This window comes from Homalodisca vitripennis, chromosome 1, assembly GCF_021130785.1.
Source record: "Homalodisca vitripennis isolate AUS2020 chromosome 1, UT_GWSS_2.1, whole genome shotgun sequence".
In the NCBI taxonomy this organism is placed as follows: domain Eukaryota; kingdom Metazoa; phylum Arthropoda; class Insecta; order Hemiptera; family Cicadellidae; genus Homalodisca; species Homalodisca vitripennis.
Window position 1 is genome coordinate 139802774 of NC_060207.1, and position 25978 is coordinate 139828751.

Sequence of the window (25978 nt, forward strand, 5' to 3'; positions counted from 1 at the left end):
ATAGCTGGTAGCATGGTGACGTTTTCCAAATAATTTAAGGATGTGAATCCAGGAATGTACCCATATATAAATGGTTCCAAGAAGATCAGAGCAGTCAACAAAGCCATTAAATTTTATAGAGCAGGAATCACCAGCCAAGCGTCTTGTCTTAAACTTTGGAAGATAAATCTCCCCCTATGTGTCGCACTTAAAATGAAATCAAACAGGTTGTTACCCCTATTGCACTGATCTTTCAAATAGCATCAAATATGAGGTTGATAGAAGAGACTATCCTCAGATTCCTTTTTGTTGTCACCCTCACTAGAGCTTCAAAATAATAATAATTTATTAAAAATACATTAAAAGATATTCAGATTCATAATATGATAAACTTTACTCCGAGAATATAGACGAAGAACAATACTTCTATGGAGTAGACTAATATAGTAATAAACTATTACATTATGTCTTTTACATTTCTATGTTTTTTTCATACTGCCTCTATTTAAAGGACGAACATAAAAAAGATAAGCTGACTTGGATGGTAGTGATCATACAGGTTACGTCACCTTATTGCCGACTGTCAATTGGAAGAAACGGAGGTTAGGTTATGTGTAAGTGGAATTTGTGTTAAATTTAGACATTAATTTTAAATTTTATATAAGTACTGGAACACTCAAATTATTCGATATTTCAAGGTTTAAAAACTAATGCATTGGTATTGTTTAACAAAACTAAATTACCTAAAAAATATTTGTAAACCACTAATGAAAGTACACTACCTAGTACCTAGTTGTCACAGTCAGACAACTCCCTAAAATCTGTTGATAAACGATTTGCTCTACAGTTGCACACTAAAATAAATTACATAATTACCTCTTCAGAATTTAGAGTGACCCAATTGTTCCCTCAACACTAGACTTTTAATGACACCACTTTCATGTCTTCAATCATTAACTCCATGAAATTTTACAAAATGCTCTTCAATTGTTTTAGTACACTTCCAAAAATTTTCCCTCTGTATTTTGAACCTTTCTGTTGGCTGCAGTATAATAAGCGGCTACCACCACTATCGAATCCTCAATATCATGACTATCTAAAAATACTGAAAGCATAATGTTGGACCGAATTACAAAGAGGTATTTCAAAAAACAATTAGTTCTGTTGGTTTAACAATACACCAACATCATCATTTCTGTTATGTTATTTATCATTTCTGTTGGAATGATAAATAACAAACTATCTATGTTATTAATATTCATAAAATATTACGAACAAATAAATTTAAAATTTTTATACTTTTTACTATTTTTAAGGATAAATTTGTCCGACTCGTACTTTATTTATTTATTTATTATTTATTTCAACGGCATCCGCCAATATACAATAATTTCACAACATTTTCATGCAACTTAAATATAACATCAACAAAATAAATAACAACTAATTAAATTACAGAAAGTAGTGATTATGCAGTGGAATAATAAATAAGTATTAAGATTTGTGAAATAATGTTACAATAGTGAAAAATCACAAACATCATCTCCAACTGATATTAAGGGGAAAAAAAACTCTATCACTCATTACTGTTGCAGTCTCTTTTTAAGGTGTTGCGATGCTGTCATAAAACATATCACCATCGGAAGGAATGCTGTTTCCACGCCTATGAAGTCAAGCAATAGGACCGTGATAGCTGTAATTGTTTGAGTGGTGGCAGGTTGAAAACATATTCCTGGATCTTGCTACCATTAGTCAAATACCAAACACATGATTTTACTTTGAATTAGTTTAGAGCTATAATGTCGAACTGAGTTATGTTTTAGGCTTTTTAATTATAGTTTCAGATTATATAAAATAACTAAACTTTATTTAAATTATGTTTCAGCAGCGAATACTTACAATTAATTTAGCCAATCTGAAATGGTATTTCTGCAGGTACTGATGTAGTCAAAAATACATTCATTAATTAAAACTTCATAGTATGTTTTGAGTCCAACTAAAATAGTACATGCTTTTCAATATATTTATAATACCAAATTTAGAATGTTACCAAAAAGGCTTTTCAAGTGCAACATCATGTTTGTTCTGACTTTTCTTGTAGCGAAACACTTTGATTTCCACTTTTAGTTCCAGTTTTCATTTCTTCACTACAAACTGGACACTTGATTTAAAGAAGCAAGGTCATCTTGTAACCATTTAATAAAACTTTGTTCAGTGTTTAAAAATACATTATGAGACAATAATTGCATATTCTTCGCCCGTACCAGTAAGATTAAACGCCGGGGCGGCAAATCACGAATTTGACGTTACCAACGTATTCTGCTCACCCTCCTGAACAAAAAATATATATAGTACTATGGGGTGCAAATGACAAATAACATAATTTTAGGGGGTATATTGATAAGTGGTTTAAAAGTTCCTAATGTTTTAATGTTCAGTTAGTGTGCTGTGTCTGGATAATCTGTTTACTTGAATATTATCTGCGGCCGGGACTGATAGCAGCCTGATAACGTACCTGTTATCTGAGTTCTCCGGGGCATGGGTCAGTTCTACACAAGATATCGTGTTCAGTAGATCGGATTGAGTGAGTGCGTTTACAATGATGAATCAACCATCCACTAGTTCAACCAACCCTAGTGAATTGTGTGTGTCGGAGTGTTTCGTAGGGCACGTAAAGAGTTTACGTTTTAACCGAAACAATATTATCTCTTTTTTAATTGAACATGGAATTTTTAAAAATGAGTGTATGTGTTCGTCGTGCGGTCGATTGGTGTTTTTAAACCGGGAAACTTTGTCGTTTCGTTGTGATAGACGACTTTTTTGTTGCTGCTGCTCAGCTGTATCCGCCAACACACTAATGGTATGTGTTCTCTGATCCATCTATATATTTGAGTTTTTCATGATTTATTTAGTTTTTTAACTTTACATAATTGCCTTTGCATTACATTTCAATTTATATTTTTGATCAGCCCCTCTAGTATTTTATATTTTACTGATAGGTACTATCTCGAGGGATGTTTTTCTTTTATTGACATCAGCGCGGGGCAGCACCCGAAGGTGCTGCCCCGCGCTGATGGCCGGAGGCACTCGTAATTAATTTTTTTCTCGAAATTAAGAAAAACATTATTTATTTTGATCAAAATTCTGCTCATTTCTGTATTATTTTTCATTTACGTTTGCAAAGATGGCGGCGCAACCGATGACGTCATCACGAGGTTCAATCATTGGCCACAAAAGGTCAAGTGACGCTAGACGTGGATGTAGAACATGGAGATATTACTGAAAAGTTATTTAATTTTTCATTTTCTAGAACTTCGTTATTTCTCATTTCCACCCCATCAAACCTTATACTTTTTTTTTCTATATGACGATTCCAATAAGTTTTTAACGCAAAACTCGTTTTTTTCCGCCCCGGCCGTTAATATGATAATTACCTCTTCGCCATTGTTCTTGCTGATGTCACTAGTCTACTCAGTACTAATTAACCCTAAAAGTGGCAGGCGCCGGATATACGGCGCGGTCGGCCGTCTAAGTTACAGTGCCGGAATTCCGGCCCGATTACGTTGCGTTGCATTATGTTATTGGCTCTTCTGAGAGAGTTCAATAAGATCGTGTCCAATCCCGAATTGCCCGTTACGCGCGACCTTCCTCAGCAAGATAGCCGGCTCAAATCACGCAAGCCATCACTACGAACAGCATCCCAGTTGATAGAGGAGAACTTTACGCCTAATGCTAACTGGGCGTCATCCTGGGAATCATTCGATGGACGGAACAAGTTCTTGATATCCGATCCTACGAAAGCAGCGGGTGGCTTGGAAATTCCTCGAAAGGAATGGGTTTTATTGAATCGTTTTCGAACTGGGGTTGGGAGAAGCAATCACTGGAAATTCAAGTGGGGTATTACTGACGACCAGACGTGTGATTGTGGCGCAAACTCTCAGACAATTGAGCACATTGTAAACGACTGCCCTTTGCGATTGTTTTCTGGTGGTCTGGCTGGTCTGAGTGGTTTAGAGGATGGGTCTCTAAACTGGCTCAGTAATTTGGATTTAGCTTTGTGACGGGAGATTTTAATATTATTTTTAATTTATGACTCAAGAACTTTGTTCTTACGTACTTTTTAATAATTGTAATTTTTAATTTATTTATTTATGGATAGCTGCCTTTGTCCCCCATACGATATATATATGTTATTTTTGAAGGAGTAAATATAATCTGATTGTGATAAAAATCATATATTTGGAAAGATGAAGAATCATATTTTACAATGATAACGTATTTTATTAGGTTTTATACTATTTATAGATATCCTCTATGGATATATATATATATATATATAAAAACAGTTGTGCAGCAGACGTCTGGCCCGCCCGCACAACATTTGTTTACTTTCTATTGTTGTTCCAAGTCCATAGTTTGGAGTTTATTTCAGCTAGTTATTACTTATGAGCTAAATAATAGTATATTACACATATTTTTGTAAATAATTTGTGATAAAATGAGTGAAATCTTTAGAGATAGATCAAGTGACTTGAGAGAACTGCTATTCAAACTGCTTGAGGAGCTGAATTCTACACTTGTATATATTGTAAATATAGGTATGTAACACCAATGCGTTTTATATTTATTTTTTATTTGATTTATAACCAAAATGATTCATAAAAATGGTTTTAGGGTATTGAATACATTATATGTCAACATGTATATATCGGCTTTATGTCTTACCCCTGTGCATAAAAATTAAGTGCTTTGGTAAATTTCCGTAAAAAAAAACACAAAAAGTGTAAATATGGATTTTAAAAGTCATATAAAATATATATTTCTGATATCACCAATAAATTCTAGATAAAATGTTTATATTAGAATTGTTTTTTTATACGCTTGGTCAGGTATGAAACGGAATCCGAGGATAAAATTTAATTTTTTTACTTTTTTAAATCTTTTTGCCGCATCAAAAATTTATGACAAGAAAAATTTTTTTTGTAGAACATGTTTTTCTGTGTTATTTTATAAAAAAATGATGTATAATATGTTAAGTTTGGAGCATTAGTTGAGGTAGTAATATATATTACAAAAATACACGAAAAGTTGGCCTAAAACACTGTGCCACTACAGAGAATTTACAATGCCACCTCTAGGGTTAAATAAAAAACAGCTCATAATTAATTATGAATATCTATAGGTAAAATGTATTTAATAGTTTCAATATTTTTAATTGATAATCATGATTCTATTGTGGTGGTGGCCACTTATTATATTGCAGCCTTCCTGTCTTCTGGGTTTGTTATGAGAGGATTTAGTATTTTAGCTAGTGTAAATAGAAGCCAGATTGGTTTTTTTGACAAATCATTGTTATTGAGTGTTTCCCACAACAAACCATCTCATTTGGAAATGTATAAATGTAGGGCAACTGGATCTAGTCTTTGTGTCTAACCATTTTTCTGAACTAAAAAATCTTCAAAGCTGAATTTTACTGTTATAATGTATGAATATTTTGTGTTATATGCTTGCTTATTTACCGCCAACCATCAATTAGAGAATGGCTTGATAAAGCAATACCGTTTTGGAACGTCAACACTTTCAAACATCTGTACCCTCGAAAAAATATGAACTCAAAAGTCACATTTTCCAGTTATATAAGGTATACTTTAATTACAGACATCACCAACTAACTAACATACATTACATTGAAGAATTATAAAATGTCTACAACAGATATCCAGTATCCTTGTAACAGTTGCCAAAACATTTTAAGAATTAGCTGTAGTTGAGAAAAATGGTTTTGCAGCATGATTTTTGTTAAATTTCTTCCATTATGTTTTATTAAAATTATCATTGTCTTAATATGTTTAAATATAATACATTTTGACACAAAATAAGAACATATATAGAAATATTTACACATCATTGAATTATAGTAGTTACTTTATCTTATTTAATCCATGAAGTCAAAATCGTGTTTTCTTAGGGATGTATAGTTCCTGGTTACGCTTTATTCTAATAAACGTTCTGCTATATAGATAAACACAAATATCTCTTTAACTCTTTATTTGACTGTATATAGTGTGTGTCACACAACAGAGCATAGTCACAGTCAGGATGATGTATCTGAATGGATAAATGCTAAATAAAAGATTAAAGACATGTGGAAAATTTTAAACAAATTCTTATGATTTGAGTAAAACACTAAAAGCGACCTTTCAAAATCTGACAAATCAGGCTTAATAAAGTTTTTGGTAACATAGTTTAAGGAAGCAGCAGATGCCTCAGCATGATCAACGAGAGATTCCAACTGCAGGAAGAGATATTTCTCTTCAGCGAACCCTTACTTATACATGAATACAATTTTGGAAAGTTCAGAAATTTAAAACATAATTGATTAGCATTTGTAAGGTTAGTCTCCAAAGTAGTCTAGATGCAATGCCTCTAAAATCTACAGTACAAAATTTTGTGTATATGATTATGGATATAAATAGTACAGTAATTTGAATTTTTGTTGCAGAAATATGGGCCTCTGTAAATGTCCAAAACGTAGAGTGACAAATCAGTTTTGTTTTGAACACAGAGTAAATGTCTGCGAGTATTGTATAGTTACTAAGCATCCAAAGGTATGTATTGTTTAATGGATAGCATAACCTGTTTAACTTATAATGATATTAGTTAACCCTCTCCCGCTCATAATAGTTCTGAGATAAGGAAACTATCTTAAAATTAAACACCTGATTTGTTAGGATTAGATGGGAAATAACAGTGATAATGTAGTTGTATATGCTGTTGTGCAGTCATACTTAAGACCATTTACATATTATTTATGTTTATATACAGATTTATTTTTAAATAAATTCTTAGAGAAGACTCATGTTTTATACAATATACCCAAGAAACTTGTATATTTCATATATATGTCAGTGCATCTTTTTGATCCAGTGTGTGGTGCAGTCCTATTTGCGCTGGCTGCAGGACTGTGATTACAGTCCAAAATGTGTTCTGTGTTCCAAGGATTTGATCATTGAAGATTGTGTCCGACTCACATGTTACCGTAAGTGTGTAATACTGACAGTGTGTGTGTGTGTGTGTGTGTGATCTAAAAATGTTTTTCGATGAAATGTATTTAAAAACAAAATCATAAAAAATTAAATTGGATTTAGTAATACAATTAATTGGATTGAATAAAATAAATTTACGAATTATTATTATGTATTAACATTTTTTATTTGCAACTAATTATATTATAAAAAAAACAATTGGTCCTTTTCCGTTAATTCACCACCACAAATTTGTATACTTATAATTCCGTTAATTCACCACCAGAGGTATTAATTGTGGAAAATAAATTATGTAATTAAACAGAAAGGAGAAAAAAATACACGACATAAGACGAGATCCTGTTAAAAAAGTATCTGCTCGTACAGGTTTGTATCCTGACACTCGCGTTTGGAACATGACCAACGGTCTTAAGTGTCACTGAGCCGTAATGTCATATCATGTTTATTAGTACACAACCTCGGGTTGTGCAAAACACCTCTCAATTACAAAAACCTTACTGCCTTTTCTTTACTGTCGCACTCACTAGCAAGCTGTAACATATTCATACTTGCGGAGAAACAGTGATTGACTGGACTGGCCACCGAGCGCAAGTTTGCTTATCTTTATCGCTAAATGATAAGATAAGACTTGCATGCTTCTTAGAGGATCAAAAAGAACTGGAATGAACATTCCAAAGTGCGTTGAACATATCCGTAACCGTATTTAATATTGTTAGTGTTGGTGAATAAACGGAAACTCAACGACATTAGTGGTGGTGAATTAACGGAAAAGAGCCGAACAACTAACACATGTAAACCCTGTAAAATACTTGTTAGAAGCAATTTACTCATGAAAACAGATTCCATAATCACAACAAACATGCCTAAATATAAACTTTAAACCAAAAAACTTGAAACAGCTAATCTTTTAATGACATATTAACAGATTCTGAATATTTAGAAGATTTCATTCCATATTCCAATGTGGGTGGAGTGAAAAGCTGTATGATGATACATAGGAGTTCTGGAAGCTGCCTGCTTAGATAACCTCTCATTTATCCTATAACTTTCCCTTCTAGCAAGTTCTGACAAAATAATTAATGAAAAAAATTTTGTCACCATTTAAAGATTTGTGTTCATTCATTCGTTCAAAAGGGGCAGTCCTAAAACCTAGGCCAAAAAGGTTTTAGGCATTTTGCATTCCTCACTAAGTAAAAAGAGATGTTCATTACATTCCAGCCCTTCCAAGAAACGTAATGAAGTGCTGTAACATCAATGAGCTCTCTATGAGATAACTTGTCCTTTGTAAGGCCATCACAGTAAAAACTATGTTCTCAGCTGTGTCTTCGTGCTGCTCGCACATCCTACACATTAGTATCTGTCTAAGATATCACTAATTTCACAGAAAACCGTGCCTTGTAACAGGCCTTTTTTTCCATTGCAAAACACCTCTCTCCAGCTGTAATCCCTTATGGGAAACCTCTCTGGAAGGAAAGAGTAAAACTTACTCATTCTAAGCTCTGACATGGTGACCCATCTACCGTGATGCTTGTCCTTTGCCCAGCAATTAGTTATATGATGTGCCTAATTATATCTCTGGATGTTCCATAGAATAGCTGAGGCTCCATGAACTTCTTTGATGATGTCTTATTTGCCAATACATCAGTGGACCCATTACCTCTAATTCCAGTGTGGCCTGGGACCCAATAGAAAGTTGGGTTGTTGAGTCTACCCTGCTTGAAAACAGTAATGTAACAATCCCTCACAATTCTTCACCTGAACACACTAGAGAATATAGCTTTCAGGACCATCTGCCCCAGTGGACTTTGGTCCAGAGTAATCCCGAGATGCTTCACCTGAGTTTACAAAAGAACATTAATTCCTTGCATCATCAAGGGTCCCTCCTCCTCTTTCCATCTTCCTCCTCCTAGTAAAAGAGATGTTGGTCACTTTGGAAGAATTAACAAAGTCCAGCCTTTGAGCAACAACGACCCACCATTCCAAGGGCACTGATCATCAAATCAGTAACTGTCCTACTGTGCTGGTAACAGTAACTGTCCCAAGGATCATTACATTATACGCATAGTCCATAGCAAACACCACTCCTATTGACTCCCAACCACTTGTGGTTGTCCTTGGAGCAGATCTTCAACCACAAGGTTCCACAGCAATGGAGACAACACCCCCTGGTGGTCTTTGTGACTATATTCTCACTATGCAGGGATGTGGTGACATACCTGGTATGAAGCAGGGCCTCAACCCATCCACAGAAAATATCATTCAACCCATGTGCTTTAGCTGCCTCATTGATGGATGCGGCACAAGTATAACCTAAGGCCCCTTGAATGTCCAAAAAGCAGGTGAGAGCTACCTCCTTATTCTCAATCGCCTTTTCAATTCTACTCACCAGTTGATGAAGAGCAGACTCACATGATTTTCTCGAGTGATTTTTTATTGTTTTCCTGAAGATATCCCTTTTTTGGCTACGGCTTCTACTTGTTTGATACAGAAACCATAATTAATTGTGTTTTAAAATATGAAACTATTTATAATTTAATTCTGTTTCAAACACCATTATGAATCCAGTGTCTTTTACTTCATTGCTGTAAGTGGCAAGGATAACAAAGTTATTAGTATAACAAATGGGTTGAATTAGGAGAATGAAACTAGGTTCAAATTCAATTTCAGGTGTTTTGTAGGAATGATAAAAAAAGCTCATCTGATTTTGTGTCTCTTATAGTCTTTGACTTCATGGAGTAGTGAAACTGTAAATGTTGACGATCGCGATGAAAATAATATTTTGAGTAAATGTGTAATAAAGAATATCTTGAAACTATTAATCATGTTTAGATGTGTTCCACTGGGCGTGCCTGGACCAGTATGCCCGCAGGATGCCTGCCACAACAGCCCCAGCTGGTTATACATGCCCGTCGTGTAAGGTGGGCATCTTCCCCCCCACAAACCTTGTATCGCAAGTTGCTGATGTGCTGCGAGAGAAACTGGCCGGAGTCAACTGGGCTCGGATTGGCCTTGGCTTGCCTCTGGTAAGTTTTATTTTTTAATTAATTTTTCATGTTAAATTATTATAATTTGTGAGCCTTGTAATGACCCTTGTTACCGCTATAGTGCTGTAATCAATTTGTAAGTTATGATTACATAACACTTTGATCAGTAGATTATTGTTCTCAGTGGCCAATATGAACAGCTGAGAATCTACAGCTTTTACAATATTATAATATGGTATCTGTCAGTGAACAAGCCATCAGCTGGAATCTATGTATTTATCTTGTTACCATTGTTTGACTCTACAAAGTGTGGCCATCCTTGCTGGAGACAACATCAAAGTACAAGAGAAACCTTATGTTCTAACATATTGTATATCAATCAAAAGCTTAGATTGTCAGCTATTACACAAAATTAAAATTATTACAACATATATATTGTTCTACAGAGTAATTACTTGTTTTACAAAGTTTCTGTAAGCAAATTTTCAAATTACAACAGATAATATATTTACATTCTAGCTTTTGTGCTGAAAAAATTATATACAACAAGTATATTTATTAGCAAAAACATCATGCCTGAGAGTGGTTTATAAAAACCTTGGCAAATTATCCATGATAGCACAGAAAAATATGATGGCCAGATCTAAGGTTAGGGTACGTCTTTGAAACTGAAACTGCCTCGACACGACGATCCATAACTCGACTGGTACGAAAGTACAACTATGAAAAAATGAAAGGTTCTTCTGAAACTGTCACGACAACATGACCATTGCAACATACGCCTACCATTACAACGAAAATGTATAGGATTCCACTGGAACTTACACAATGAATCAAAGCATTAGAAGTAGAGATCGGTTGTTCCAACTGGAGCTGATAGCGTATGTTGCAACGAATCTGAGTGTCACAACTAGAGATGGGTCATTTCAGCTAGAGGTGACGTAACTGTTGCAATGAATCGTAGCATTATGATTAGGTTGTTCCAAATAGAACTGTTGCAATAACGGTAGGAGTTCATTGCTGTGTATCCTAAACTGGTTGCTACTGGTACTTGAACGATGAGATAACTAACTTTTCAAAGAGGCTACATTATTATTCTCATGGTTTTTACCCTCCTCTAATTCCAAATACAAGAGAATTTATTTCTATTCAACACTTTTGTAATTTATAACAAAGTATTTATAGTTGTTTTTTTTTTTCTTAATTTTAAACTATAGTATAAAGATATTGAATATTATTTTGGTTTAATGGTGTTATCAACATATTTTTGATTTTAATCGAAATAAAATTAATATTATTAGCATACAATAAATATAAAATACATATATACAATACAATAAATTTTGTAATAAAAATATTTTGATTCTCCGTTTTTAAAAATTGTTAGAATTTCAATCACCGATTAAAAGTACTTGATTAGTACATTTTAACTTAGCCATTTTACAATCAAACAAATCCGATATACATAAAACGAGACATAACGAAATGAATACGGCGTTTCGTTGGAATGGAACTGTTATCTAGAACCAGTCCACAGCTGATGCAATGGTCCGCATTTGGAACCGCTTGTCACACCACTAGAGTTAACCCACTGGGTTGATTGGAATACCAAATATACACATTATTAATAATTTGTTGTATATTTACATAAAAATTATTGTTACATTTCTTTTGGTTAATGAAAAAAAGATTATTTACTTTTGCTAAAAATATAAAACAATCAAATTTGTTTATTTGAGAAATTTATAAAAACAGGGCCATGTATACATACATATACAGAAACAAAATTGAGGGTAACTTGATGGGAAAGGGGGAGGACAATACCTGTTGGTCTTTTTAATTTTTTTATGTTGAAATATATCTGTATTATACCCTCACGTTTTTTATGGAGGGAGGTTTGCATTTGGTTCTATCTGTTTTGTTTTGTTTCTTGTTATGGTTTTCAAATATTTCTGCTGTACATCTTAACTTTTTAAGCGTGTCCACTTTTATTTTTACTTCAAAGCATATTTTATCTTGTGTTTTAAAGCTTCACATTTTAAGGAAAAAGATATCAGGTCTTCAAATGTTGTTTCACTTTAAAAATAATATCCATCATCAACAACATTACTAAACTTAGAATAGCATCATTTCTTAAAGTGTAATTTTACAATTTTACTGCTTTTAGTCTATTGCGCTACATTCACAATAAACTCAGTTTGCTAGTACTTGTCATTACCAAGTATGCATTGTGCAAAGCATTTGACTATTGGAAAATTCAACCATTTCCACATCTCTGTTATCAGAGCATAGGATTGCTAAGCAAACTTAATAAATTCATAAATCATGGATAACCTAAACTACTGCTTTGTATTTATATGCAATATTATGAATTCAGTAGTTGCTAATGTATTGTTTTAATAATCATGTAGGCGTCAACAAGGAAAACCAGTAGTTGTTAGGAGTCTGCCAAATTATTTTGATTTGATATGCTGCCTATTGCCACTAGAATGAGTTGAATATATTAACCTATTACTGCAGTCCTTCACTTATATAAATTAAATTCTAATAAAGGTAATTTTATATCATTTGTTCTCAGCTAAGTGAAGAGGTGGAACCAAATAAAGTGAACCCCGTCAAGAATCATGTATCAAACACTACGCCTCTTGACAATATGGTGGATGGACACAGGAACTCTCATGATGCTGTGGTTCACGTGGAAGAGCCTGTTATAACCTACAGCCGGACAGACTCGTCAGGTGAATCCTCTTTGTTATCCTCAGTTTACTTTTACTTTGTAACATAGGAATAGGATGAAGTGTGACTCCAACTGAGTTTGTTTGCCTTCTTGAACTACAATCGTACTAGTGTTGATCAATAGGTTATATAGCTATATCTTATAATCATTATAATTTTGAATCAGCTAGATAACATTGCATCTCTTCTCATTATCTAACCAACACATTCTGTAGAATACTATCGTTCAGTTTCTTTCTTCGTTACTTTTTAAGTAATGCAAAATAAATATGTTTTACTACATGGGTACTTCTGTATTATTATTATTGTATATTGCAGTGGGAATCACCAACTTTGATCTCATGTTGTATGATTTAGCAGATCTTGTACAACAGAGTACTAAGTAATATTGAAGGGGCCCTGAATTTTTGACTTGAGGTGTGCAGGTGAAACCCTTTGAGTGCCGCGGGTTGCTAATTTTGATGGTACAAAAAATGATAAATTGCCGCCGTCACTAATTTTGATGTTTCATATTTCGATAATATTTTATATAGTACAAGGTTATTTTGGCCAAATAACCAGATAGCTATTTTCAATAAGTTCCAAACTATTGATAAATGTGTTTCATGTTGTTTCCCTACTCTTTGATCTGTGAAACATATGTTGTTTAGGTACTTATCAGGAGACCACTATTTTTGGACGAATCTTCCTTATTGGGGACAAAATAAATTACAGTATTAAAAAATATTAATTGTAACAAACAATGTGTAAATATTTATTTGTGGAGTTGCCTGAAGATGAAACCTTTGGTTTTGAAAGGCCTCGCCCAAAAAATAAACAATTTGGAAAAAGTTGTGTTTTTATTAACATTTAGTAATATTTATTTGTGTTATCTTGATGTTTTATTTGATGTATTGTGAAAACTACAGTATTACTATGTAATTTCTACGCTCTGACAAATGAGTACAGTTTATAAAATGTTGGTACCGGGCAGCATTTTGTTTAGAACATGTTTGTTTTTATTGTAGAATCATAATAATTATATTTAACATGGGTATTATTTAGAATTGTATGGCCTTTATCATGGCATGAACAAATATATATATATATATATATATATATATATATATATATATATATATATACAGGGTGTACATAAAGTTCTGCACAGGTATAATATTTTCTGAACGATAACAGATAAATCAACAAGATTTGGTACATCAACACTACACCTAAAAATCTACTTTTTGAGGGAATGATCAGTTTTCTGTAATATCATGGGGACGTCCCGCAAGGAGTCAGAAGGAAATCTTAAATAGGAGCATAGGCCAATATGCACATCATTTTAAAGGGCTTATCTAGCAGAGTGTAATGCATCACCGCACTCAAAAAGATTGATCCAGTACAAAATGGCGGCTGTTCAAAGATTTTATTTAAAAAAGATGTTTACTTACCAAATGTTTTCAGAGTAAATGTTCGAATTGTTCACCTCCGGTTATTTGACAGTTGGAAAGACGCACATAAAAACTATTAACAGAATTTTGCAGGGCAACTTGAGGAATCGTCTGACATTCTTGAAGTATTCTTTGTCTCAGTTCATTTAAATTTTGAGGCTTTGTTTTGTAGACATTGTCCTTAAGGTAACCCCAAAACAAAATAGTCTAATGGAGATTGATCTGGTGAACGCGCTGGCCATTCTACAGTCGCCTGCCTTCCGATCCACTGTTGCCAAAAACAGTGTTTAAATAGGCTCTTACGTCGATGCCGTAGTGTGGGGGTGCTCCGTCCTGTTGAAACGAGATATTCTGGAAATGTTCTCCAAACATGTTTCGAAGTGCTGGTGTAATTTCATTTTCCAGCTAACGTTGGTATGATATTGCATTTAAATTTCCTTCAATAAAGAAAGGACTTACTAACTGGGTACCTATCACACCAAGCCAGACATTCGCCATTAGTAGATACTGCGTATGTGCCTCCCGCATCCAGTGAGGATTTTCGCTACTCGAGTAACGGCTATTGTGCCTGTTTACGCTTCCATTCAGCATAAATGAACACTCGTCTGAATATTGTTTACATCAATTTCGTTGTGATCTATTTTGGCCATCATAGTTTCACAAAATTCTATACGTCGATTGAAATCATCTTCGTTGAGTTCGTTCACCAAATGAACTTTATAAGGCTTAAAATTAGACCCTTTCAGAATTTATTTAACAGACGTAACAGAGATGTTATGAGTTTGTGCTGCTGAGTGTAGGGACTCTTGCGGGTTCTCAATAAATGACTGCAATACATCTAAAGAGTTGTCTTCGGTTGTCGCAGTAGTGGGCCTTCCTGACCTATTTATTTATATACGGTGTACACCATTTTACATTTGATATAGGTATTATGAAAATACAAGAGGCTTGATAAAAACAACTTACATAAATAGTTTACATGTATACGTGCTAAAAGCAAACAAAATCCAAAACAAGTGCCAAATAACATCAACATCGTGAATAAAAAGAAAAATTACAACAGCAACATAGTTCATAAACAAGTGCAACATGCAGTTGGATCTGCAAAAAAACTTAATTAAAGTAGCATATAAATTATAGAGTTATTTACTATACTACTAAGAAATACATATACATATGAGCAAATACAATACGAAAGAAAAAATAAAGTTTAGCGTAGCCTTTCTTGAGATAAAAACATCTCAAGAAACCATTTCAATTTAGCAAAATATAAAACATGCTACAATACATGCAAAGTTTGATGCCATTATAATATATGAACAAAAGTGTTAAGAAAATAGCAAGCAATATATAACATTCACAAGAAACCATTTCTATTTAGCGAAATATAAAATATGCGACTATACATGCAGGGTTTGATGCCATTAAATATAAACAAAAGTGTTAAAAAAGAAACAAAAAAAAGCAGCAAACAAAATATAACATTCAGTGTCAGAGTTTCACGTGTGGCCAGAAAGATATTTCGTGACCTCCCTCTTGAATGATGTGTCGGACATGCTGAACAAATCAATATGTGCAGGAAGACCATTTCCCAACCTGTGAATTCTCGGTATTGTACTGTTGTACGCATAGTTCGTAGTGAGGAATTCCCTCTCGAAAAGCTGCACAGATCTTGAAGATGGTCGAGGACATCGAAGATTGATCCTCTCTAGAAGTCTCGGGGAATCACAAGACAACGACAAAATCTTCTTCAAGGACATCTATGACGATCGGACCAATCGGAAACACTTCCTGTTTCCATTTATAAAGCGTTGAACAGTTCTCCCTACAGTTGTTCTAGAAATTGGCTGCCTCTCGTGAAAGTAGTCATTAAATAAATGGCATGCTAATATGTATACCCATAAATATATAAATATATATATATATAGGTTCAAACTTAACTTTTTGTAAAAAAGTTAAGTTTGACCTTTATAACAAGGATTTACTTTATAGAAGGACATCACTAGATAATCAGATATGCTAATTTTGATGGTGTTTTACTGGGCTCAGGGTGGCTACAACTTCTGAAGCAGGATTTAATGAATTTGAAGTACTTCATTGTCACCAGTCTAACGCATTAGAATCAGACATTGTATTGACAGTAATAGCCATGTCTGGATAATTTGATTGATTTTTCGATTTTTTTCTTAACATACTCTGCAGTATTGTCTTCAAAATTATATAGTTCTTTAAAAACTTATAATTTTCCTTTAAAATTAGACATAATTGTTAATTCCTTAACAATATTGCACATGTAAAAATGTTCGTAACTTATAATTTTTCAAGGAAAAATATTTCTCCTACATGTGTAGGTTTGTTGATTTATCCCTATAAAACTACCTCTATAACCAATAAAACTTAATTTTAATGTAATTTTTATATTATTTAACTATTAACATACTTCCACAAATATGAAATACAGTTTATTCTTCATTTAACAAAAGATTTGCAAGAGAAATGTAAACATTTTATTTTTTTTATGAATCAAATTTAGTTTCATTAACCAATTCATAATCTAGTTTTTATAGTACCTATTTTTTTAAATAAACTAAATAATAATGACAGGTTTTAAGTAAAACATAAATTATGGAAGGTTTTTATTGCCGTTTATTGTTGAAAAAATTTTTACCTTTAATAAATAAATCAGTTAGTAGAACAACAAAAGCAGAATAAAAGAACAGCTGCCAAGAGGCTACAGAGTCTCGAAAGGCTAGCTTGCATAAGCATCACAATAGCAATGAGCTCGTGCCCAATGCTGGCACTTTAAGTGGTCCTAGGATACACTCCTCTGGGGTAGGAGGTGATGAAGACAGCCGCATTAAGCACTACGAAGCTTCTGGGTACAGATTTGATTAAGTCTACCTCTTCAGAAGGTCATATGAAAATAACCCAGCAATTTCCTGAGACTGAAATGTTAACTAACGTATCAGAAGGAATGGTTAAGAAATACACCTTAGGTAAACCATACACAATCTCTATTGAAGGTAGGGAAAAATGGAGTAAAAAGGAGGCCTACCCTACTAAAGGAGTCCAGAAGTTCTATACATATGGTTCACGCCTTGACTCTACAGCAGGATTCGGTTTATACAGACTAGGAGTTAACCTGGAAACACGCCACGGTCTTCCAAGCGGTCATGGCAATAGAATCATTTTTAAATAATATTTTTATTGATAATCATTGTTTTCTAAGTGTTGTATCGGCAAATACACAAAATAGAAGGATACTCTTAACATTTCATTTAGTACTGTCCATGACTTACATGAGAAATAATTGTAATTTATTATCAAGCTACATTGTTTGTAATGTCAACACCCTTCAAATAAATATTAATCTGCAAAAATGTATTAACTCAAACCGACAAACTTACTTTAGGAGGTTTTATAATAAATAGGTGTGTTGATTTTATAAAGGTTATAAAATTTTTATTTGTTATTGGAATATAATCAAGCTTTTTAATTATAAAACTTGTCTAGATTCTTACTAAAATTACAAAAATTATTTATTTTATCCTGTTAAATATCTTCACTTTTTTGTTGTTGTTTATAAAGTCAATTTCGGATTGTATGTCTTCATGTGTTTTCATTTTGGTAAAGTCTGTGACATGAAACTTGGTTGATTTCTAAATAAAATGGAAAATGATCTTAATGAATGATTCCTGAACTTTGAAACTGATCTTTTACAGACGATAACTGTTCCATCTGATCTGTTTATGCAATCTTCTGTAAGTATATCCTAATCAAGAAAATGATCTTCACAAACTACAGAATATTTTTTAGGTTCAAAACTTTTCCGATGAGTAGTCTCCCATTTTTTCCTTAAAATCATTATTTAATTAAAATTTAAATACCGAATTTAGTTCTGTTCTGTTGTAATTATAATTGCATCTTGGAACACAACACTTTTGCGGCATATCAAATGGAATACTCGTATTTATTTACCTGGAAGTCACTGTATAAAAATTAATTACTTCTATGTTAGGCAAATAATAAACATGAGTTTACTCACTCAGTTACTAATGAAACATACTACTAATGCCATTGCTCTTTTGCTATGTTATTTGTTAATATAAGCAAGCGCGGTGCAGCCACCACGACAAGTCAGCCACTGTTTAGCACAATGTAGCACCATGACGTAGCAGTGGTGGTGGAGGAATAGCTTGCCAGTCTAGAGTTAACGCTGGCCCCGTTCTGTTCATACAACATACAGGAAAACTAATTTAATTTTTCTTCAGCATAACTCAGTACAAAAATATGAAAAAGGAATTTATATATATATATATATATATATATATATATATATATATATATATATATTGTAGATTTTTACTTTTAGTATTTTAATGTAGTATTTATTTGTGTTAATTGTTATATATATATATATATATATATATGTGTGTCTATTATATTTATGTTTGGAATAACAAGTACTAAAACATTATGTTAGATAATTCAAAAGACCCACTCCCCTATTACCTTTCAAACAAAAACAACATATCAAGATCGTTTAAAACACAAAAAATTGTAGTTTTTTCGAATGTATGGGAATTTTAATACCCAACCCTAAATGTGGCATTGGGGCCAAGTTAAAATTTGAAAGTAAATCCTATTAAGTGATATCTCATTTTAAAGGCCCTTGTAAAATAAGAACAATGCCGTGATCCAAAGGTTTCTATCTCAATCTAGTACAAAATGGTGGCCTGTCAAAATTACAATTAAAAAATTCACTAAAAATCATACTTTTGGTAAGAAACTTTCTGTTGTGGAGAGAAACGTAGGTAAAAAATATTATCAAAGGCAAGTTTCAACATGTTATCAAAGGAAAAACTATCAATACAAATACCATTTTGGACATGGGGCTGGATAGTAGCTCTTACCTTTGTTTCAAAGATCAAAGGAATACTGTTATGTCTTTTACTGTCAGTTGTGATAGTCATTTGTTAAATAAAGTGGTTCTAGCATACTAGTAAATTTGTTTAAAGGATTTGTTTTGTATCAAAATATCTGATAAAGAAAATGTTGAAATATTGTGAAAAATTATATTGTTAATAAATTATATATTATACACACTACATAGAAATAATGGAAATAATATCGTCCCTGCAATACTCAAGGTGACTTCAAGTCTTGTTTACAAAAAGACAGTGCTCCACCGAACCATGACATAAACATACAAAAGGGCCTTTAAAATGATATCATTCAATGGGCGTTTCAAATAAAAATTTGAACTTACCCCAATTTCCCATTGAAGGTTGACGGTTAAAGTTCTCATAATATATCTGAAAAATTATGATTTTTAGTCTTATAACAATCCCTTCCCGCCATGGATATTCATTCATTTTTTTTTTGTTCTCTTAGGACAAGAAGCTTATAAATTGCATTTAGTCCTGTTAGAACCTTTGTGCTGCTTCCGGAGTGATAGGATATTCAGGATGGGAAGGTTAAGGAGTAGGGGCTGCCTCCTATTGATATCCATGAGGAAGAATTAGAGCACTACATCTCAAAGTCATGTCTTCCCGGAAAAAGGGGAGGCCAGCTCTGAACCAGCCTCTCCAGTCAAAGTAGGCAGGGGGTTGCATACCCTTGTTGAGGCTAGCAAGAACCTCTGAAGTTAGGGAACAAACCCCACCAAAATCTCGACATTGCCCATGAACCCCCAGAATCTCAACATTTGCGGTTAGTGATGTGACGCTACTGGACATCCATAAGGTTGCCCAGATTGAAGTGGCACATCAGTTTTTGCTGTGCCCAGTGGTGGGTTCAACTGGAAGGTATAAACCAGCCAGAAGTGATCCCTGCTGGGTATGGATATTGGTTAATCCAACTTCTGTTCGAATGTTAATAGGGGGTGAACTTTTGGAACACCTGCTATATCAAATCTATAAATGAATCTATATACATAGCCTATATTGAAAGATAAACCAATTTTAAAATATGACTTAATAATAACTTAATTTCAAATAACATTAGACACTGTGTCTAAAGCATTATGATGATCATATGATCTACAGTATTGCTATTACGTAGAATCTAGTTGCCAAAATAATTCTGATTAACAACAGAATTCGGCACTGGTTGGGTATTAAGAACCTAAGTCATCGTCGTTATTCTGTTGCAATACAAAGGTCATACTGCGTAAGGCCTTATCAAGTATGGCTGTTAATGGGAAGTGTTGATAATTTTACATTTTTATACAGGTCAGCAGTCAAGACGAGTTTACAAGGCAGTTGAAGAGATTACTCCGGTTGGTTTTGATCACGATGAAAACAAATACAAGAGGAAATCTTTTTTGGAATGGTTTAAGCGATGGCTGAAGTAAGTATTGTACAAAATTAAAAACACCATCAATGAATATTTAGTTTGTACAATAACTTTATCAGCATTCTTAGAAAATTTAAATATTTACAGAAAACTATATAACAGTATATTATATCTCTGTTCTGGTAGGGAACGGTATAAATGGAAGTTAAATAATTCAAAATTCAAGGTACCAATAACAAAATTTTACTATTCAACGTTTTGAATTATGCAGACTTTATTATTTGTGTATAATATTAAGGGGTTGGGAGAAAAGTTAAAACTATCTATAATTTTCAATTTATGGTTTATTATTGGACAAGTCAATTGGATAGTCACATTTAAAATATTTGAATTATCGTAGTTTGACTGTATCATTATAATACATTTGTTGTTTCTTTAACATAAATTAATCAGCCATAATTAGGCTGAATAATAATTTATTATGCAGAGAATACATAAGGTTATGTCTAAACAATTATCAGTGCATTGTATGCCCTGGTACTAAACGCCTGTGTTACAAACTCCACAGGAACTTTTTGACTTTTTTATTAATAAATAAAAATTGTCTATGGTATGGTCTCAGAAATATGAGAAAATTGGGTCGGTTGCCTTCAGTTTCGGCACTCTTTCAGTACTATACACTATTAAACATCTGGTTGTATTCTTAGATCTGTAGGCATTGATAGATGTTACTCTTAAATTGGCTCAGTCCTCTTGGTAAATAATAATAGAGGTCTGTGATTTAAGAAAATTGGCAGACTTCTCTGGTCGAATGATAAGACTGATTGTCAGAGCAATCAAATAATTAGGACGGTTTTTTTGGCAGACTTTGCCAGGCTGTCTCTGTTAAAAGTTAAAATTAAGATGTTTTTTGGGCAGAATTAAGAGACTGTCTCTGTTAACAAATAAAACATTGGGCTGATTCCATAGATTGTCAATATTGCTGATAAGTATGGTGGAATTTTGTCAAAGTTGTATAAAAGTTATTATATAATAAAGGGATTGTATAACTATGTCAGGTTTTGGTGGGATAATCAAGAACCATGTCAGTATGATAAGCAGTATAGCAGCTGGATGTATTGCTGAAGTTCAGTGCAAGGTTGCAGTGGCACTGCAGTCTTGCTGTTTGGAGTGGAAGTGTCTGATGACAGACAGCTGAGAGTGCAGTCAGCAACTCTCAGGTCAACACTCCCAAACAAACCACAGCATTAAGTTTGATGTCACAGTCTAGTTGCCTAATAGATCAAATATGTTGATGCACTCTTGAGATATTAATTAAGTAATTATTCTTGGGTTTCTTAATTTTTGTTTGATGAGAGCTTTGTGTTGGTGAAATACTTAGCATGATTTAAAGTTTGTGTGTATTTAACCCTCTCCCGCTCGCAAGGCATGAATCGGCACGGCCACCACATAGCCACTGCAGCTTAAACGGCACAGATCGGCACGCACTGCTTTACCCACTAGAGCCATAGAGCACAGAATATTAAGAGCACTTTCTATTCTGTGCTCTATGACTAGAGCCGATAAGTGCTCCTCTCGAGTAGCAATATTTTGTTCTACTACGGGTTGTTTGCTATCAGGAGACCATTTACTTTACTTTTACAGTAGATTTATTCCATTATTTTGCTATTTATATTAGTTGTGCGGAAACAATAGCGGGTTGTAGTCGTACACTTAGTGACAGTGAAATCAATCTTGTTATTAGTAGTGATTGCGACGATTCAAGTGAGTGTAGTGATGTACCAGAGCCTTGTGAAGTGGTTGGTGGCATTGAGGATGTAGTTTGGAGTGATCACAGTGGCAGTGACGGCGAGCCAGACAATGACCTTCACCAAGTAACTGTGCAACAAACAACCCCGCACCAGCGGCGCCCAGCTGTCCATGTGCCCCCTCCCTGGTCTCGTACAATCAACTTCATTGAACGAATATATAGTAAAATAATTAATATATATAATTATAGTTAATTACAATGAGAGAACGTGTGTAAGTTGAGGTGCCGCTTATTTTGACCGAGCGCGAGCGGCAGAGCGAATTAATTGAGGTTAGAAGCACCGTGAGCGCCTGGAAACAATACGAGGGGGAGAGGGTTAACACGTTAACTGCAACCATAAAGGATTCTAGAATTCCCTGTATTGCCAAAATTTTCTGTACTTGTTTTCAATATGTCATTGTTGTTGTGGAGAATATAACGGTAAATAAAAACGATTTATGCAAATTATATGATACAGGGTGTGGGGCTTAACTTTGGACCAATCGAGTCGGCAGATTTATTTTTCAACCGAAATTTCCTGAAAAAAATTTCTTGCCGACCCGATCATGCCGACATAGAAATTTTAGTACACTTTGGAATATTTAGTTTAAATGGCTGTGAAGACAGTGTGCGGTCCTTTTTTATTACTCTATGGTGCGTGTGCAATGAACGGCTGACTGAACAAACATTCCTAACTGCTTCCTGCTCACAGCTGATACCTCGCGTAGTTCGTGCCAATTTATGTAACCTCGCTTGCACTCGCTGCTTTCATTGTTGTTATTAGTTACATAGCTGTATGGTTGTTTATATTAGTCTAAGCTTTATTAAATATCAGAGATGAGTGAAAACCTGGATGAAAGTGATATAGAGATTTTTTTGGACGAACCGATAAGTAGTGAACGCGATAGTTATGAAGATAATTATGGTGAATTGGAAAATTATAGTGGATCTGAGTTTTCTGATTTGGAAACCTTGTCGATGCGCTGGTATCACAAGATTGCAGAAGAACTGCTTCTTGGAACAGCTGTTGTCAATGCGTGGCTAGCGTACAAGAATGATGTAGAAGTACTGCTCAACGTAGAAGAAGTCATGTGTATTCCATAAAAACGTACAAAGAAAAGTAAGCGTATTCACTTTTGATTCTAGAAGACGAAATTCTGTCCGCAGTGCATTCAACAGACCATCACTACATTTCTGAGTTAACAGCTGTCGTTGGCGAGGGAAAAAACAAACAGAGATCAAGGAAAAACTGCAAGATTTGCTACAACAAGGCTATGCGTGAGAGCATCGTCAAGCATCAAAAAATCTGAAGAAAGTGAGAACTTTCTGTGAGCTGTGCCCAGGCAAAGCCCTACCTCTGCAAAGACTGTTCTAAGAAACTCATTTTATATACAATAATTTCAATATAAACGCTCCCAAGTAGTTTTTCTAATTTCATTCACAACGATAATGAGGTAAATGGAACGAGAATAATTAATAAAACAATATAATAACATAATAAAATCAATTAATGAAAGTATAGAAGAAAAATATATCAACAATTGGTAAAAAATAAATTTGCCGACCCGATCGGGAGATAAAAGTTCATAATATTCTGCTGTGTTTTAGTGAACCTAAAAAATAACGAAACAACTTCACACAATGTTCTCTGTTCATTCTTGTATCTATTTAGAACATTTAGTCCACTGGTTTGCCACCAGAGCCAAACACAATGCTCGTAGCTGCATTAAAGTAAAACTATGTTATCGTCATAGTGAGACCCGATCGGGTCGGCAGTGCATAGTAGCAACAAAATATTTGCCGACCCGTATCGGGTCAGCATGGCAGTTAACGTGTTAAGTCTGGTAAATGAGGTTACAGCGTGTGTCTCTCTTTTAATTTGGATAATTTCAATCTTGAGGTGTGTAGTGTTGGATTTTTTACTTTAAGAGACTTACAATGGTTAGTTAAACCTGGTATTGGTAGGTGATCTACATTCTTGTCACTTACAACTTTTAAAAACTTGCCTTTTCACTGATGTCACTATGCTTGATGTTGTGGGTCAGCGGGCATTTTTTCAGTAATCTTCAATAATCTGAGAGCAATAATCGGATGGAAAGTGACTTAAATCAGTATGGCATTTGATCTTTGGTCAAATAAACTTCATATTGACACAAATTGAAAATACAAAAAAAGTCCACTTGTTTATATGTCTACTTACTACTTTTTGGCTGTTGTCTATCAGTTATCATCTCCCCGTGGGATAATTCTAGAATACAGGAACTGTAACTTTATCATTTTAATCTAAAAGGTGTTTAAATATTCAATGTAGTATGTTTTGAGTGCTTTAAACAATTTGTGTTGAAACTACACAAAGAGAAAAAAGTTTTCTACTTCCTGTTGTCTATTTGCCAGTTACAAGCTGTATGGTTAATTTTTGTGTTAAGGTTGTTAGTTTTGTGTTCAATTTGATGCACAGTAATCAAACAACTATAATGGTCCTTGTATGGCATTGTGACTGTTGTAAAAAGTAACACCAAATTAATCAAGCTCTATCCCACAGCAGTACCAGTAACAACAGGCGATACCACTCTGGGTCACTGCCATCCCGTTACTGTAAGCTGGCTATTGGTCTGGTTGTGGCCATCTTCATGATCATCATATTCGTCAGACTCGGCCGTCTCTCCGTCGCTGATGATCCAGCCTTGGATCCAATGAGTAATCCTAACATCAAAGTCAACGAGTAATAATCGTCTCTACACTTCATTCAGAACTACAAGTACAATGGTTGTCTGTGAAGCAATGTTTATTTGCCCTAAAGCTTATTTTAACTATACTTTCATATGGTTTATTACAATTTAGGTAACTAAAAGATCTTCTGCCTTGGACAAAAGATGATTTCTGAATATAAATTTTATTTGTTCCCTAGTTTAAATTTATTTGTATTTCTCTAAATAAAATATCTCTTGGGCACTGGTATGTTTCCATAGTAAAAAATAATTCTATCTATTGTATAAATTAACTGATTTAAATTCAAGTTAAATTTTACTATGTGATTTTATAAATGAGTCTGGTACCCTTTTATTGCACTTTTTGGTAAATTCCCTTGGGCCACAAATTGGGTTTGGACTTTGATGGTTTAGGTATTGCAACCATTATGTAATTTGTATTTCAGGTAAAGTTCGTAGAAATCGCCCTCATGATGAAATTTTGAGCATATTTTTGGATTTTCTCTGATCATGATCCCCAGAATTCATAACCACCATAATACAATATATCGTGTGTGAACACATTCATATTCAAGCAAAAAGTTAACTCAACTAATTCCATAGACACAAACCAATACAAGTTATAAACAACTGTTATTCTTTAACTTTTTCAATGTAGCCTATATCCTAATTAAGATGGCTTTTATTCAAAGTTTGGAAAAGGAATGGTTATGTATCAGTTGTTATGGATTAAAAAACAAAAAAAGTTGTTTTAGAATTCTCAGGTCATATTTGTTTAAGCATGTTTTTTAATATCATGTATAATTTCCAGATAGTGGATGTTCAAAGTTTTAAATAGTATACAACAATGTGGGAATAATTGTAAACAGGATAATTATTGTAGTTCTTAATAGATACGAACTAAACTTCCTACAGAGGCAGTATTTGTATATACGAGGGACGTCCACAAAGTAACCTCCGTTTTGAAATAAAATATAAACCAGTTGAGATACAAAAAGTGTATTAT

At 33.7% G+C, this 25978-nt stretch overlaps 1 protein-coding gene across 2 annotated transcripts; it reads left to right on the top strand.

Moving 5' to 3' along the window:
- The first annotated feature begins 516 nt into the window (after positions 1–516).
- On the top strand, positions 517–25308 carry LOC124372070 (zinc finger protein-like 1 homolog). Of its 2 annotated transcripts, none has more exons than XM_046830436.1 (7): positions 517–593; positions 6482–6587; positions 6907–7018; positions 9855–10048; positions 12588–12747; positions 20412–20529; positions 24807–25308. In XM_046830436.1, exons 2-7 carry the CDS (start codon positions 6486–6488, stop codon positions 24988–24990), a joined length of 870 nt encoding a protein of 289 aa, XP_046686392.1. In that variant the 5' UTR covers positions 517–593; positions 6482–6485; the 3' UTR covers positions 24991–25308. The 2 variants fall into 2 exon arrangements, with proteins under 2 accessions (XP_046686392.1, XP_046686399.1); XM_046830443.1 differs by having other exon boundaries at positions 24810–25308.
- Positions 25309–25978: the final 670 nt, after the last annotated feature.